We start from the raw sequence: 18,081 nt of genomic DNA, 5'->3' as shown, positions 1-18,081 counted from the left end.
ACATCTAAATTTCTAAAGTGTAACAGAAGTAGACTAGAGGTCACTGGAAAAATTAGACTCTTAAGTCTCTTAGACTCTTAGTAGACTTAGTCTTAGTACTCTTACTCTATCATTCTATCACTGACACTTGTCACACTACTGAGACTACTCTACTAGCGACTAGAGTCTAAGTAATGTTAAAATATTACAATTACATATGCATGGCTAAATGATTTAGTAAATCAGTAAATCAAAATGCATGACGCATAGGCATAGGACTTAGCCTTTAGGACGTAATCATCTCCTATTTTGAAGTAACGTCTTTGTCTTTATTAAACTTTATGATATAAGATAAGATTAGATTCGATATAGATAGGCTGATAATCTGATAGGTCAACATTCCGAGCTAACAGAAATTTCAAAATTAGGAAAAATTTATTTCTACAACAAGTAGAACTACTTGTTGGCTTACTACTGAGTACTGTATTACCTGTAGACTTTAGTCAGTTGTGTAACTATTCATAGTAACTGAGAGAAACTATATATTCTTAATCTTAGTTCTAGTCAAGTAACCTGATAGTACTTGTTACTTTACTAGATTACTAGATCTAGATCTAACTAAATCTAGAATCTAGATCTACTTTTACTTAAACTACTTTACTCATCTAGTTCATCTACCAACTGGTAGTAGTCACCTACTACTGTATGTGGTGGTATACACTACACCGGTCGCTTCACTAGTGACACTAGAATCTGTAGAATCATTCGACGGTTGGGTCCCTGGCCAGTGAGGTCAATAAGTTGGCAGCTGACTATCAGTACTATCAGTACGCTGACCTGACTGGTGTGGCCTGCAGCGCGCACCTCTCTTTCTCCTCTTGTTTAACCAAAAAAAGTATGGTGTTCTGCACTGATAATTTATGTCAAAACTTTTTTTTAATGTATATTTATGTTAAAACTTTTTTTTTATGTATATCTAAAGAAATAAAGAGTTTTTAAAGTGTTTTGTGGTGTGTTTTTTTATATTTCTCAATGATAACAATAAAAATGTTTTGCAAACACGTAGATGAATGTAAAAAGCAATGGCTTGTCAATTAACCATTTCTCTTAGCTACAAAAGTTTTAATGTAAAAAAACAGACTAAAATATCATTTCGGGGTGATTTTGTGCTTAGTAAAGTATGAATAGAATGCAAAGACGAATTTATTTTCTATAACAAAATCTTAATTTTCACTTATAAAATTATCCTTATCCCCGCAATCTGTAGGAGCGGCCCTGGAAGGGCTATATCACGGGTTTTCAAAAAATAATTTACAAAAATACTCCTTTTTTTTTGTTTTACACTGTGACACGGGTTTTCCCACGGCCACATGAACAACAACTAAATACATCATCGCCAAACTTTCTGGAAGCTGATTGGCAGAAATAGCTGTACAAGCACATCAATCAAATGGTAATCGTATATAGGAAATTAATAGCCTACCGTGAAAATCTGACCTTAGCATGCTGTCTTAGAACGTTTTACCAGCGAAAGTCAAGAAAACACTTTATATTTGTTTATTTATTTTTATTTAAAAAATCAAATAGTCAAAAGTTGCATTTATGTTACTACAAATGTTATAATGTCTCTAACAGTATTTCAAAAAATGTATGCATATCTCGAAATGTGGCCAAAATAGAACACCATACTTTTTATAACCAGTCACTGACAAAAACAACAAAAAAAGATCTAGACTATATAATAGATCTATATAATAGACCTACCTTATATTGTGGACCCAGATTATGATTATATGCACTAATACCATGTACCCGGTAGGAACCTAGATCAGCCTAGATGACCTAGATCTAACTTTAACTAGACACCGTGAGAATAGACAGGATGCTGCCACTTGCGTAGCATTCTCCAAACGGGACCCGACCGTCGAATGATTACCCTAGAATCTAGTAGGCTTAATTCTACATAGGCTGTCATAGGTTCTAGAACTAGATCTATAATCTACAAAGAATGTACAATACTACAATACAAAGGCCAATTCAACAATGCCTAACTCTGCTCTACATTAAATTTATAAATGGAAAATGATAAAGAGTCTAGAATCTACTCATCTAGATTTTAGATCTAATAGATATTATCCTAGATTAGATTTCAAATATCATCAAGTCTCCAAATTTGTTCCTTTCCAGTTTCAAAACAAAAAGAAAATGTTGAAATTTTTTTCCCATTTCTTTTTGAATACTTCTTATTCAATTGCAATGTATGTAATGAAAATTGAATATCTCAAAAATGTTTTGATCAGTGCTTTTAAAAAAAAAAAAAAAAAAAATAGGTACCAGTATTATAGGCTACTCATTGATGGATTGCCTAACTTTTAACTAGCAATAAACCTTAAAATACAAGAAAATTTATAGTTTTTTCCTCACATTGAAAAAAGTGCTGGTACACTGTACCGGTGTGTACCGTCACACAAAAAAGCACTGATTTTAATTGTAAATTATATATAAAAATAATTATATATATATAAATATATTTGGATTGGATTCAGATACAAAACTGTTTAGTACTTTTCATATTTTCTTTGTCAGAAGACTGAAGGGAATGATGGTCAGGATTCAAACTAAGCACCATAGTAATATAATAATAATAATTTTATTTATAAAGCGCTGTTAACAAACAAAATGTAGGCTCAAGGCACTGTAATAACATTACAAACACAAACATGACAGCTAAAATGACAATTAATCTAAAAAAAGTTTTAAACAGATAGGTCTTAATGTTCTTCTTAAAAGTGGTGTAGCATGTTGTCTGTCTGAGATCAATGGTGAGTGAGTTCCAAACCTTTGGTCCGTGCACTGAAAAAGCCCACAGACCGTAGGTTTTGAGGAAGAAACGTGGCACCACTAAAAGCATTGAGTGCAGGGCTCTCTGGGGGACATATGGAGTAATCAGTTCGCTAAGGTACATCTCATTGTTATATATACACTGATGACAAAGTGTGGCGACCTTGTAATCGATTCTCGCCTTCACGGGAAGCCAATGAAGCGTGTGCAAGAGCGTAGTAGCAGAATCTCATCTTGTTTTTCTAAGGACTATTCGTGCTGCATTGTTCTGAATATGTTGCAGCTTGGCTATGGCTATTTTATCATCAGGTATACCTACTAGCACAGCGTTGCAGTAGTCAAGTATCACTCTGAAGAACATACCACTAGACAGACTATTGGCAGTCATTGTTGAATCTCTTCGCTGTCTTGTGTAGCGGGCTGAATATGTTCAAGCAGGCGTTACAAATAATTCCAAATGACCAAGTAGAACAGGCTAAGACCAATAGTAAAACGATGTAGATAAGAGTGTTGAGAATGCAGAACATTTCATTCAGTAATGAAGGGAATCTGTCTACCATCATCGCTATCACTATAAAAAATAACTATCGTTGCTATCACTATAAATATATTTAATTAAGTCCAAACTTCTCAATAAACTAACTCAGCTGCCTGTCAAGACACTAATCTATATACTACTTCTATTCTCACTAACTCAATTCTTTGTTTTTAATACAGCAGTAGTGTAACTGCACTGTAAAATCTAAACCCAAAATTAACAAAACAAATCCTAACTTTTATGCTCCAAATTTCTATTTGTAACCTATTACCATTCATTGAGATGTATAGCCACTGGCTATATGTGGACAAATGGTTACATGGTATAACGTTTTCTCCAAACTTATTAAAAAAAATTATTATATTAACATTTTGGTTATGATCGCCAAGTGATAAAATGCTTAGCTTTCAAGATAAGTTGTCTCAAGTTCTAATCCAGGTAAAGATTGGAATTTCGAGATTTGAAATTTTCAAGACTGTGCTAAGTCTAACCAGCTCCAATGAGTACCAGTACTCCCAGTGTGGGAAAGTTAAGGCAGGTGGTCATTATGCTGGTCACATGACCCCTTTGTAAACTGTCAACTATAAATAATCTTTACATCATCTGACCCATTGTTAAGTAAATTTCTAAGCGATTATGTGACAACAATAAACAATAGCTTCTATGATTATTATGTTGAACTGTTGATTAAATTTACTTAAAGTTGATTTTCTGAACCATGATGATGAACTTATTAGAATTATTACCATTTGCAAATAAAGATATTTGTGAATCAGTAAAATGGCTTAGTTATCAACTTTGATAATTGAAGCCGACTGATGAAAGTTATGTCTTTATTACATAAGACAACTTACACAAAATTGTATCTACACAACTTATGTGTACATAAGATCCAATACACTACTATTTGGTCATATACTTTTTTTTTTTTAAAGTTTGCTAATTTAACTATTGTTGTTTTGGTACAACTTTGTAAAACAGAAGGTTTTTCTTGTCAAAGTATGCACTCTTTTATTATTTATTGAATAATATATTCAGCTGTATTTATACAATTTTGAGAGATCTGAATAGACACAAAGGAATTATTCAAAGTCTAAAAAAAAACAATTGAAATTTTCCCCAATATTTTATTCAAAAGGAAGCTCTCCTTTTAACAACAAACATTAAAAATGCAATGACAACAATGACAATGAATATTAAAATTATAGGAGTTCAGTTTTAATTCTATTTGGTGTAAAGCACTATCCACTTTTGATTTGCTCTTTAAGAATGAGTATACTCTGTCTCTGTTCTGGAGGTAGAAGAGCAATCTGCTCATCAGTTAGCTGTAACACTTGCATAATCAATGCCGCCTGGAGAGAAATTAAAGAAGACAATGGAAGAAACAAAAAGGAAAATAACTTCTAAAAGTAGTAAAATCTCCATGTTTACTTCCAACACTAATTGTGATAATCCATCAGATAATATCAAAATTAAATATCAATATCACACTACAGTGGATCCTTGGACACATTGGCATCATAGGAAATGAAAAGGCAGATAAGCTATCGAAGGCAGGTTCATCTATGGAACAACCAGATAGACCTGTTAACCACCTCACCCTAAGGTCAATGTTAGTCAACAATCACAAAGAGGAGTGGCTCAACCAATGGGCATCAGGAAACACAGGCAGAGCCATGTACAAAGAAATGACTACACTTAACAAACTGGACAGTTTTAACTTCCTTCCCAGCAAATAACAATCTACAATTTTCCAACTAAGAACAGGACACACACCACTTTTAAATTACCACCTGAACAAAATAAACTCCACACAACTCCCCTTCTGCAGACACTGTGCACACCCCTTTGAAACCGTAAGCCATATCCTCTTTGAATGCCCCTCCCTAGTCCACCTTAGGCAGACAATACTTCTCTTACAGCCCAACATAACCAACACCCTGTACGGCAGTGCTGAACAACTGAACACACTTTTTTTCCTTGGCACAGTCTGCAAAAGCGCTCACAGCTCAGCAGCAATAAAGCTGGCTAGAAGAAGAAGACCTCCAACAAACATAAAAGTTCTTAGAACATTTGGCTTATGATTTTTTTGTATCTGCTCAATTACTCCACAATGAATAGGACTGGGTATACAGTTAAAGAAAGCAGAATACATGATAATCATAATTTAATTTATATAGCACTTTTAACAAACATAGATAACATAACAGACATAAACACACGACTTAACAATGACAAACTTAATTTTAAATGTTGTGAACAGATAGGTCTTAATAATCTTAAATGTAGGGAGCAAGTCCCAAACATTTGGTCAATGCACTGAAAAAGACAGCAAATCAAAACTATTAAGGAAGAAACATGACACAAATAGAAGCGTTGAGCATGTAGCAAAAGAATTGATCACATGGATGATTAATTCACTAAGGTACAAGGGCATTTCTTTATTGTAGGTGTACTGATGACAAAGTGTGGCCACCTATAAGTCAATTCACAGGAAGCCAGTGTAGTGTGTATGCATGACGTTGCAGAGTCAAAGTATGCGAGTATGAATGTCACAGCTTGCTTTTTTGTTGACTCTGCTGTGAAATATGCTGGGATGGTCAGATCTGGCATAATCTGCACTCCTGCAGATAGGGACATTTGCAGAACTGACGTGTGGCTCAAAAGATAGAATTCACTCAAAGAAAACTCCAAGATGCCTACATGCTTGAATCGCTGTAGTATAGTGCCTGCAGTCAAGTCAGCAAAGAGTTCCTAATCTTTGTAATTGTTGGAACAAGTCCGTCTACACAATCAAAGAGTAGGGAAGTTGGAATGGGAACAAGATCACTATGTATGCATAGAGTTCAAAGGAATACAGAATATCAAACCTTGATGTACTTTTTAAAATTTTAAATGTTTTAAAAATTAATGAACATTTTGGTCAAGTTTTAAGTTGGTGAACAGTTTCAATTTCAAATAATTATAAATATATATTTTTCACTGGAAAATGCTACAGGTATAAGCTAAGCTGACATGGTTTCACCAACAAGTGTTTCTCAACTTAAGGATGTCAGAAAAACAGAACAGGGAGGATATTAACATTAGCAACAGAAAATATGAAAAAAAAGATAAGATGCTAATGCAAACCTTTTCTTGGTCTTGTGAGCTTATGATAGCAGCACCATTTGACTGCACAGCACTGCTAGCAGGAGCCACACTAGGAGACTGCAATGAAACATAAGGGATTATATGAACTGGTATTGCACATATACAAAAAATGCTTTCAGTGAAATAAAAATACCAACTAGCAAAAAAAAAAAGAGTACCTGTTGCATGATGGGTCTCTGGTTGGGCATCATACTTGAACTAGGAACTGGCCCGGGCATTCTGTTAGCAATACCAGACATACCTGGCATAGCATTAGCTTGTGGAAATCTGTCACCTAAAAACAAACAAAATGAAAAAAATTACCATAAATATTTTTTTTGTCACAGGTATTCCATTGCATTATCTACATCATTTATAAAATGGATAAGATTAAATGTACACAGAAAGAAAAAAAACAACATCTCATCTGTAGTCATTTCTACTTGTACCTTCAAAGCAAGAGTCACAGGTTGCTATGATTTGGGGGGTGGGGGGGAATCAATATTCTAAAAGTGCAGAAGGAATGTCAATTAGACGAAGGTGAAAGCAAATAAAAGTGTTCTAAGCACTCAATCTCTCATAAACCTTAAGGATGGATGATCTAGAATTAATAATGTTGTAAATATTACAAATTTTAGTGTTGAATTTTTCTTTCTTTCTTTTTTAGCTTTTATTTTTCAAAACATCGATGATGATAATGTTTTTGTGTGATTTTTTCAAACTTGAAGGTCACTTCAATTCTGCAATACAATTTTCTGCATTATAAAGATTGATCTAAATAAAGTTGTAAAACAAAAAAAAAATTCTTTCCCCAGACAATAAATGTTGAAATAGCCACCAAGTAGAAATTCTGTATTAGCAATGTTTTACAAGACGAACAATAGTCATTCTTCGGCTGAAGGAGGTCATATCATATGCGATACATGATCCTGCAAAAAGATTCTCCAAAAGTGTAAATGGGTAATCAGTTGGAAATAAAAGCACCAAAAGTTCAATGTCTCACTACAAAAAATAAAACTTAAATCAGAAATAACCTTGTTATTGTGTCCATCTAACACAAACATTTTCAGTTTAAGAAACCTTTGATAGTAACTATTCACTAACTATTGATACCGGTACACACCTTGAGGGACATTTGGTCTCATCATCATCATCGTCATGTCTGGCCTTGGGGGTGCTACCATGGCTGGAGCATTCATGCCTAGCATTCCTCCTGGAGTCATGGCTCCCATTTGACCTTGCATTACTGCTAAAAGTAGAAGGAAAAAAAACATTGTGGATATGCGAAAAGTAAAACTATCAATTAGATTGGAGAAAGAAGGGGGTATCTGGGTGAAGATTACTGTGATAGTTTACATATAATTTATTAAAAAAAAAATTAACAACTTGAATTTGAACTTGAAGGCTTAAGCCAACACACTACCAAACCACTGTGCCAGTGAAGTGCTTATGGAAATAATGTTTTTCGTAGCGATCTATTGTTGGTTTCAAAGTTTAAAGGGGAAAAATTCAACCTATACCACCACATGTCAATTACAATTTTGTTTCCTTGTTTGATAGCGGTACCAAACAAAATAATTAATTAATTAATTTTTTTTTTTAACTCTTGTTTTGTCAGGTACAAGAAATAATTTGTGCAAAATTTCAACTTGATCCGTTGTTGGGGGTGGGGGAAATAATGTGTACAAAACTTGTACCAGACAGACAGAGTTGATATAAGCTTTGTAACAAGAGTTGTCTACCTTGCTGTCCTCTTGGTCCCATCATTGGAACATTGACATGCTGTTTCAGAGAAATAAAAATACCAGAGAAATAGAATACATTATTGTAAATAGGATAATTTGGAAATAGTTCATAGAAATTCCTATAATTTAAAAAGCAATGTTCAATACACTAAAGACTTTAACTCGAGTTATTTCCTTTTTAGGATGCTGAAACATCCTGTTCAACATCTAGTGAAAGTGAGATAGTTTTAGTCTTTTAAACGTAATTATTCCACGTAAAAACTATATTATTTCAAAATAATGTAACAACAAACGTAAATAATAGAAAATGTATCAGATCAAACAACATACCTTTGGTTGATTCATATTTATCTGGGGTTGGGTTTCATCACGATACAGCATTGACTATATAATGATATCAAAAAATAAAAACATGATTATTTAAATATTAAAAACTGCTAACTTGATATAATAAAATTACTTTAGATTAGTGATAGCAAACCAATTATCTTCAAACAGTTATTACTACAGGTACTAAGAAAAGTCATCTTGACAAAAAAAAAAAAGATTCGACCACTACATACCATTGCTACTTGTGGATCAACTATTTTCATAACTATTTGGGCTTGTAAGAGAGCATAAGCTAGCTGTGGATTTTGCAGCAACATACTTCTGGCTTCATTAGGATTGTTCTGAATGCACAACTATTGAACAAAAGTAAATGCTATTAAATGTAAAATCATGCATTCACTTGACTAAATAATAACTCAATGATGATACAAAGCTGATCCGTTGACTTACTTTCATTTGTTTCATCAGTTCAAACATTTGTTCTGGTGGAAGACTGGCCACTGCTTTGGAGATGGCTTCAGGGGCTTTGTCCGGCTCAACTGGCTCACCATAGGGGGACTGTGAAAGAAACCAATTCGACAAATAATCATGTCGTAACTTGACCATTCTACTTATAAGTGACTTGTATATTGAGCACAAGTTTTTTTTTTTTTAACTGATCAATTTTAGTTTGAATGACCAAAAACTATTTCAAAAAATAAGACAAGACTTTAAGTAACAAAACTTTTACTTATGACAATCTAAATCAAAGAACTGAAACTGTTACAATAAAAAAAAAAGAGTAATGTATTTCAGAAACCCATAGCGACACGCTCATTAGATATTGATAACAAAATAATGTAATATCTTTTCAAACTTGCGATTTATCAATTTAAACGAATACTTTACTCTATGGTTCCAATTTATTATTTAAACACTTTCTGATCAGCATATTAGCCGAGTTAGAATAAAAACCTTTGATTTTAAAAAGTGCTATCATCAAAACCTCCAACAGAAAAGACATTCCAAGTGGTGTTCAAAGCCATTATTAGGTTGCAAAGGCTTAAAATTTAAGACAAATAATAATTTACTACCGCGAACTCAAAAGTTCTTGAAATTTATGAAGAAATCCAATGGGGGAATTAATAAAACAGCTTCTCAACTCCCTTAACCATTTCACCACTAAGCAGTTGTAAGAAACTATCTACCCCATCCCTAAGAGAAGGGATATAACTCTGTATCAGCTATTTTAAAAAATCAATTTTTTGACTAAATTCACAGAAAAAACTAATAAAACCTAACAAAAACCTTCTTTTTATAATAGAAAAAAATAGACCTAGGGTTAAGCATCATGTTTGAAATCATAAATACAGAGCTCAAAAACATTAAAACACGTAATTTTCAAAAAATCATAAAAATCCATTCTAACATGCTGCAGATACAAAATAAACACCTAAAAATAGCATCACTATTGCTCTTCTAGGTCAGAGTTAGTAAAGGTATAAATAGTTACTTAAAAACTAGCAGTGCGTGCGTAAACGAAACAACCCAAAATCGGCGATTGCCGACGACTCCAGTTGTCAACCAGTAGCGGCAAATCGCGGCAACTCTAGTTGTCAAAGGGTTAAGCATTACACTCAAAAAAACAAAGCCATAGTGACCTCAACAATTTGTCCTCCAAGAGCTTGTTGCATTGCTTTACCCTCGTCTTTGTTCTGCTCTCCAGCTGCCACGCCAACACGGAGCGGCCTCCCATTGAAATCATAGTTATTCAGATTTCGCATGGCACTCTGTGCCGTTTCCACATCTTGGTATTCACAGAAACCATAACCCTTGGGTTTTCCAGTTTCCCTGTCATACACAAGCCTGTAAACACACAGATTAGACAAGGAAAATTCCATATTTATAAATATGAAGTACCAGTATAGCACACACAAAAATATCTAATTTTATAAGATTTGTAAAAAGTATCATTAGGTGAGAAATTATAAAATATAGTTAAGTATGATCTTATTAATGATAATTAGGATACTGATGCATATACTAAAAAGTAAAGACTTCACACAATTTATGTTCATATGGTCGTAACCAAGCCAGAAGATTCTATTTATATTGCAGCTTGCTTTAAATGTGAATATCGATGGGGATATAATACTGTGCGATTCTCCGTCTCTTAAACTACAATCAAACAACAGTAAGAACAAACTAAATGTATTGAGTTACTTTCATGCACAACAAAACACAAGAACAGAACACATGATGGTAAGTAATAAACAATTTCATAGCAACTGTTCAACATGTTCACCACCATCTTGCTTCAAGCAGAGATTGCATCATTTCCTGAAGCTTAAATAACATTTGCGGACTTTTTGATTGATATTTATCAATTCATAGAAAATTGCTTTTCAAGTTCGTTGAGCATTGCATAATTGTTAAAGATTGCACAAACTTGATCTTTGATATAGCTCCATAGCCAAAAGACCAATTTTGTGAGGGCTGGAGATGTGGCCATTCCTTTGGTCCTCTACAACCAATACACCGCTGTGGAAAATGTTGATTAAGCCTTTGTCGTGCTGGAATACTGAAAAAAAAGGGGGAGGGAGGGCAGCGACCTCATGTTGATGTTATATAATTGTCATTTCCAACGAAGAACAAAAGCTTTCGATATAAAAGAGTGACATACCGGTACATCCTCTTTGTTCATTGTTTCACAACTGATACTAAAGGTTTGTTCTTACTGTTGTTTTACAGGAGACTTATGAATAGCACTGTATGAATCATATTTTTAAAAGCTCTGAAGGGTGTTTTGCTTTAACTGTATTGTTGAAAATTAAATTAACTAGTCTGAGCACTAAAATAATGTAAGCTACATACACACTAAGAAAAAAAAGAAAAAAATTAAAAGAACTGTTTGAAATGTTTAAAAAAGATGTCAGACAAATACTAAATAAACTGTATGCTTTGCTTAAAAAAAAAAGAAAGGATTTTATTATATCTAGGCAACTTTCCTTTACTTATTTATCATATTGGCGTACAATACAACATACCTAAAGCTGACAACTGGTCCAGCCTGAATAAAAACTTCTCTCAGCTGCTCCTCAGTAGCATCATAAGGAATGTTACCAACTAGAATAAAAGTAAAGTAAAAAAAAAATATTTTTTAATGAACAAATGGCAAAGCTTAAGAGAGAGCCAATGATAGAAGTTTTTTTTTTTAGATCATCATCATTGGAGGCTGTGAGGGCTTGGGAATCTAAAATTATCCATCCTAAAAGGCCAAGATAAAACACTTTTTAATTTGTATAGTAAGTTAATAATAAAAATAAAACTAAAGCTAACATCCTAAATAAATACTTTGCATCAGCATTCTCAGCCCCAGGCGACAAAGACTTATTACAACCTAGGAGATATTAAAATACAAGAACTAAAAAATCCAAAAACTATTAGGGAACATTAAATGAATAAAGCATCTGGACCTGATGGTATTCCAGCTAGATTACTCAAAGAACTAAGCAATGAGCAATCACCAGTGTTCAAAATACTTTTTCAGACATATCTTAACCAGGGCAGAGTACCAAGGGACTGGAAAAAAGCTATAAGCTAGCATCATTCCCCTATTTAAAAAAGGAGATAAATCTGACCCTGGAAACTACAGACTAGTATCACTAACCAGCATTATACATAAAATCCTGGAATACATAATATGTAGCAACAGCATAAAGTACCGGTGCTTAGACAAACATAATGTCCTTACTCCATACCAACATGGCTTCAGGAAATACAGATAATGTGAAACACAATAGGACTAATTGATGATCTATCAAAAGGTTTAGATAATAATGAGCAAAAAGATGCTATCTTATTCAAATTTTCTAAAGCTTTTCATAAAGTTCCTTCTTCCCTAGTGCCATTAGAGAATGAAATGGGTTGCATGAATCAGCCAGGAAAATCAACTTAGCAGAGTGTAATTTACATGACTAGCTTGACACATGAAATGCGTAGGTCATAATTATCTTGGTTTTTGATGCAACGCCTGTGAGATATAAAGAAAGAATGAATAGCCTTAGAAACAAAGCATTAAAAAAATATCAATGCGAAAACAATTGGGAAGGTTAAATTGTGCAGATGTGCGTGATATCCTAGAATCTAGATTAATCTAGAATATAAAGATTATACTGGTATATTATATCTATCTACTATTTTTAGACTTAGATCTAGACCTACGGATAGTCTTGTGGAGTCTTGAATTTGAAATCATCAGTGAGTGAATAAGCACAATGAGTAGAGTAGTAGATGATCATGATGTAGCAGATCTAGAATCTCTAGAAACTGAACTGACATAGTCTCAGATCTAGAATATAATATAGAGTCTAGTCTATAGACTATACTAGTATAGATTCTAGATCTATAATACTATATCTATATTCTAGAATTAAAGATCTTGAATAGATCTATCAGTTGAGTTTACAGTTGTTAGTCTGTTGGTTACCACTCTCCCCTGTTGTGAACTGTAGACTAATCTAGTAGTGAAGTAGTAGTAATAGTAGATACTGCTGTAGTGTAGTCAGACTCAGTGTGTTGTAGTTGTAGTCCAGACTGAGTACTACAGTCGCACGCTCAGTGTGGGACTTGAGTGTCAGAATGTTAGTGATTGAGTGAATGTACTGAAACTGTAAACTATTATAAGTGTAAGACATTTAAATTATAATTAAATTAATAATTTAAAAGTGATGGTATCATCATATCATGGTAAGTGTCAGTCACTAGATCTAAGTCTAAGTATTTTAAGTCTAACCTCTACTCTAACTCTAAGACAAGTAAGTAGTCTAAGAATGTAGATCATCTGGGTCTGAGACATTTGAGAGAGGCTGATTGACGATCTGACCTGAATGATAGTGAAAGTGAATGTGTCTGTGTCACTGTGAGTGACACTCACACTACATGGACATGACTACTGTGCTACACTTATTAACTTATACACTGAGTATGACAACACTTCAACAGTCTACAGTGACTACTGACTACACTCTACACTACAGTGAGTAACAGTCAACAGTGTCTACACTAGTCACTAGTCTACACTGCTACAGTGACGGTGAGCAGACAGTGACAGCAGAGTCAGAGCAGTCTATATTCCCCTCTATATTATAGATCTATGTTAATATTTTAAAAATTAACTTAAAGATTTACTAACCAAATACAGATCGTTGGGCTCTGTCAGCAGCTGAAGCTGCAGCTGACAATTGAGCATTTTGATCTTGAGGAAAAGGAAAATTAGGTAAGAACGTTGCCATATTTATCAGTTCAAACAAAACAATAAATGTTTACATTCACTCAGAATGCTAGATCTACAATAAATGTGTGTATTGCCTTACTTCACAGACCTATATAGATCAATATATATTTTATACCCCAGAGGTTCTCAAACACTATTGACCTGCGGAGCCCTTTATTATATACTCAAAACTTGCCCACTAACCCCTAGGCGTAAAAGCTCTATAAATTTGCAATATGTTTTCGTCACAAAAACTTGCTTAAACATTGGTTTAAGTTCTTCGTTTGAGAATATTTCAATAGGCTGCTATTATATTAGTATGGATTCATCTGTACCGTGATTTGAATCTGAGTTTGTCTACGCGCAAAAGAGCTCAGTAACCAGTCAGGAATATCCAAGTGAAAAATGTTTTCAAATCTTTTGTTTAGGTAGTCATACATTAGTTCATAATACTAATCATAGGCATAGCCAGCTAGGGTGGGGCTGGGGTTCACCCCCCCCTTTGCAAAATGAAATCGGGGGGGGGGGGGAATCGGAATTTAGTGACTGATTTTTTGCTTTGATTTTGTATATTTTAGGTGATATTTTAATACAAAACCATCACTTGCCCCAGCATAGCCTAGGGTTTTTGAGTTTCAAACCCCTTACCAGTGGGTTTTGTGTTTAAAACCCCTACCAGGGGTTTCGAGTTTAAAACCCCTACCAGGGGTTTTGAGTTTAAAACCCCCTACACCAGAGGGTTTTGAGTTTGAAATACCTACCAAGGGGGTTTGATTTTAAACCCCCTAGCAGGGGGCTTTGAGTTTTAAAAAACCCTACCAGTGGTTTTAGCAGTGAAATCCCCCTCTTCTATAAAACAAAAACAAAAGTATGCAAACGACAATCCCCAAAATCCAAGAGCACAGTTAAGGAAGATTTTGATTTTAACCCCCCCCCCCTCCAAAATTTACGAAACAACCCTTCTTCAATATAAAAAAAGCAAATCACACACTCAAAATTTTGAAGGTGTTTTGAGTTTACCCTCCCCCCTTTTCAGTAGGGTTTGAAGCTAAAAAATACCTCTTCAATATAAAAAAAAAGCTAATTACGCACTCAAAATGTTATGAGTGGCGCTAAATGGGTTTTGACTCAGTTTTGAGTTAAAACCCCCCATTCAGCGGGGTTTGAAGGTAAAAAAATACCTCTTTAATATTAAAGATCAAGCGAATTATACACTCAAAATTATATTAATGTAGTCAAAGGGGTTTTGAGTTTTTGAGTTTGAAGCTAAAAAATACATCTTCAATGTAAAAAAAAAAGCAAAGTACGCACTCAAAATGCTATGAACGTTGCCAAAAGGGGTTTTGAGTTTAAACTACCCTTCAGAGGGGTTTGATGCTACACATTAAAATTATTTGAGCGTAGCCAAGCCAATTGGGGGTTTTGAGTTTGAACCCCTCTCCTACAGATGGCTTTTTTGTAAAGTTTAAAACCCCTCCAGATGGTTTTGAGTTTAAAATCCCCTTACGGAGAGTTTTGAGGTGGAAAGCAAACTACAGTTACCAAATTCTATGACCGTCGCTAAATGGGGTTTTGAATTTAAAAAAACCCACCTCCAGAGATTTTTTTAGTTTAAAACCCCCAACAGATGATTTTCAAGATAAAACTTCCCTTTTCGATATAAAATCTAAAGCAAATTACTGTCACCTAATTCCAAGATCGTAGCCAAGAGAAGTTACACATTTCTACCAGTGGCAGGACTCCATTAATAAAGTGCAGTGAATAGTCATCTGCGAAATTGAAAAAAAAAAACAACTAAATGTGGCTCAACAAAAGACGGCTAAGACAGATTTTAGGAGTCAGTTTTAGAGATCGGGTCTAAATCAAGGAAACCTATGCCGAACTGGGAGTCGACCCATTAGTTAGATTGTGACAGAGCGGAGGCATGAGGTTTGCGGGACATGTTCTCCGACAAAATGAAATACGCATATTAAGAGTTGTGATGACATCATAATAAGTACAACTTGGCGCCACACATTCATGGAGGACCTCAGAGCAGATGGGAAGAGGCTTCAGACATTACCAGTGACAGATTTTTGTGGAAACAGCTTGACGGCAAATGTGCCGAACGGCGCGGGAGGGTCTAAGTCAGCACATTAGGTTTTTGAAATAAGACTTTTTAATAGCAGGAAAATGCACTGTAGATACCTCAGAATATGCATTTTTTTGGCATTCAATACCAGAAATAGTGCTTGGCGGCGGGGCGGAGGCCCCGCGATTGGGTAGCTCCTAGCGCTCCCCAGAACATATTCTGGGAATGGCAGGGAGTCAACAATTTTCCCACTAACTACACTACTACAGGAAAAACCTATTCTAGGGCACGATAAACGAGTAAATCCTGAGTGCTCCTTTTATAAAAAAAAATATTTAAAATATTTTACGATTTAATACGAGTTTTAGTGACATTCATGTAGCCCTTTCACCGGCCCAATTGGGTACCGGCCAACCGGGCATTTGCCCGAATGTCCATAAAGCCAGTCCGCCCCTGATAGATCTAGATCTGGATTTCTATATCGTTTTTTTTTCTCCCTTCTTTTCGCTGCTTTTGTTGAGACCGCTTTTTAAGTTATCAAGGTCGATTCACTAACGAAAATGGCAGCACTTCTGAAGTATGTTAGAACGAAAGAGTTCAGAGATTGGATACTCAGGTAATTTTTTTTAAATTAGATCCAAATAATTTTGAAAATTATATTATTTGAAAAATTAATTAATATTTAGTGCACTTATCATGATTCTATATTTTATTTTTTGCATATTGTAGCCAACAACATCATTACATTGAACATTCAACGATTCATTTGTTACTTTTCAATGTATTGTAACTTTTGACCCAGAAATCGTTAACCTACTTTTTTAAAGCTAGCAGTTAAGAGTCTTGTAGTATAGATCTTGATCTAGAAGTTCTAGATCTAGTATAGACTAGTTAAACAATGGATGGATTTATAAGTTACATCACTTAGACTCAAAACTTAGATTACAATTTTAATAATATTAATAGTAAAGAATTTAATACAGTATACACTAATAGAAGAATAGATTAGATCTTGGCTAGAGTCTAGGGCTAGTCTAGTGTTCAAGAATAAAGATGCACTTTGGCCTAGACTCAAACTCAAGACCAGTTTTATTTTTGTGGACTTTAGACTTGAAAGCAATAATCATAGAAGGGGCTTATAGATCTAGATGTATATTTCTATAGAATCTTCTTTTCTCTAATTTCCTAAAGGAAACAGTAGCAAGAGCACAAAATCTTGTGCGTAACTGTTCATTCCTCTCTGTTTCTTTTGACTTGACTAGAAAGTCTTTAAATGATAGGCACTTCCATTCTTTGATGTTTTCTTCCCATCACTTACTCTGCCCTCCTCTTCTTCTTTTCCTTGGTACTGTTCCCCTTCAGGAAGATCTTTGATGGCCCTGAAGACCTTGTGATATGGCCATTCAGTTTAAGATTGCATTTGTTAACATTGTTCTACAGATCGTGTGTGTCACCCCAACGGTCCAATGGATTAAGGGATAGGTAAAAGTGAATTTTTGCTGGGAGTAAGCTAAATCCAAAACAACAATAGGACTTAAACATCCATAAAAAAGCTAAAAAGATTCTAGAAATAAAAAATCACCCCTAGGGTCAGGATTTTGTGATTTTAACATCAAAAAAGAGATACAAGACACCAATAGCAAAGACAGACACAAAAACTCTTCTTTTCCCTTGGCAATTAAATCATTAAATATAAACAATTTGATATAAACTTTTCACATGTAAATTATGAGTGAGTTTGGTGTGAATGTACATTTTGTTTTTAGTTTTATAATGTTTTGTTTGGTGTAATGCACAAATTGTAAGACAAATTTCCTTACGAACAATAAAGATTATTATTATTATTATACAGAATATTAAGACTAAGACTGCTTTATTGATCCTTATGGAAATTTGTTGTGATTAATCTTAAGTTTTAGTTTCAGTTTGTATATTAGTATTTTAGTATATATATAATATTTAAATTACTTCATACATTTTCTGCAAAAACATTATTAACAAAGTTTATATAGATTCCATTTCATGAATAAAATTTATACTTTGTGAGTACAATATTTATGCTTATAAATACCTACTGTTGACTTATTTATATTTGTGTATTATGTTTTTTAAAAGTCTTAAGCTTACAATAAATTTAACACTACCACACAATTTATGCTAGATTATTAGTCTTTTATTTATATAAATTAATGTT

The 18,081-nt window shown here is 34.0% G+C and overlaps 1 protein-coding gene across 2 annotated transcripts; it reads right to left on the bottom strand.

Moving 5' to 3' along the window:
* Positions 1 to 4,465: 4,465 nt before the first annotated feature.
* Positions 4,466 to 13,895, bottom strand: LOC106051689 (cleavage stimulation factor subunit 2-like). Of its 2 annotated transcripts, none has more exons than XM_056033591.1 (11): positions 13,736 to 13,895; positions 11,589 to 11,667; positions 10,203 to 10,407; positions 9,013 to 9,120; positions 8,796 to 8,915; positions 8,563 to 8,616; positions 8,230 to 8,269; positions 7,611 to 7,736; positions 6,667 to 6,782; positions 6,488 to 6,565; positions 4,466 to 4,710 (listed from the first exon to the last, which is right to left on the bottom strand). In XM_056033591.1, the coding sequence occupies exons 1-11, from the start codon at positions 13,833 to 13,835 to the stop codon at positions 4,600 to 4,602; spliced, it is 1,137 nt and encodes a 378-aa protein (XP_055889566.1). In that variant the 5' UTR covers positions 13,836 to 13,895; the 3' UTR covers positions 4,466 to 4,599. The 2 variants fall into 2 exon arrangements, with proteins under 2 accessions (XP_055889566.1, XP_055889567.1); XM_056033592.1 differs by having other exon boundaries at positions 7,611 to 7,733.
* Between the last annotated feature and the right edge of the window lie 4,186 nt (positions 13,896 to 18,081).

This window comes from Biomphalaria glabrata, chromosome 6 (assembly GCF_947242115.1).
Source record: "Biomphalaria glabrata chromosome 6, xgBioGlab47.1, whole genome shotgun sequence".
In the NCBI taxonomy this organism is placed as follows: domain Eukaryota; kingdom Metazoa; phylum Mollusca; class Gastropoda; family Planorbidae; genus Biomphalaria; species Biomphalaria glabrata.
Note: the sequence above shows the minus strand (reverse complement) of the source record. Positions and strands in the feature narration are given on the sequence as shown.

What these genes read in the sequence shown, in the direction of transcription:
- LOC106051689 (XM_056033591.1), bottom strand. Translation starts at nt 13,835, where the DNA reads ATGGCAACGTTCTTACCTAATTTTCCTTTTCCTCAAGATCAAAATGCT. An exon ending in TTGATCCACAAGTAGCAATG is followed by an intron (nt 8,617 to 8,795) that starts GTATGTAGTGGT and finishes ATCATTATATAG; the next exon opens with TCAATGCTGTATCGTGATGA. An exon ending in TAAATATGAATCAACCAAAG is followed by an intron (nt 8,270 to 8,562) that starts GTATGTTGTTTG and finishes TCTCTGAAACAG; the next exon opens with CATGTCAATGTTCCAATGAT.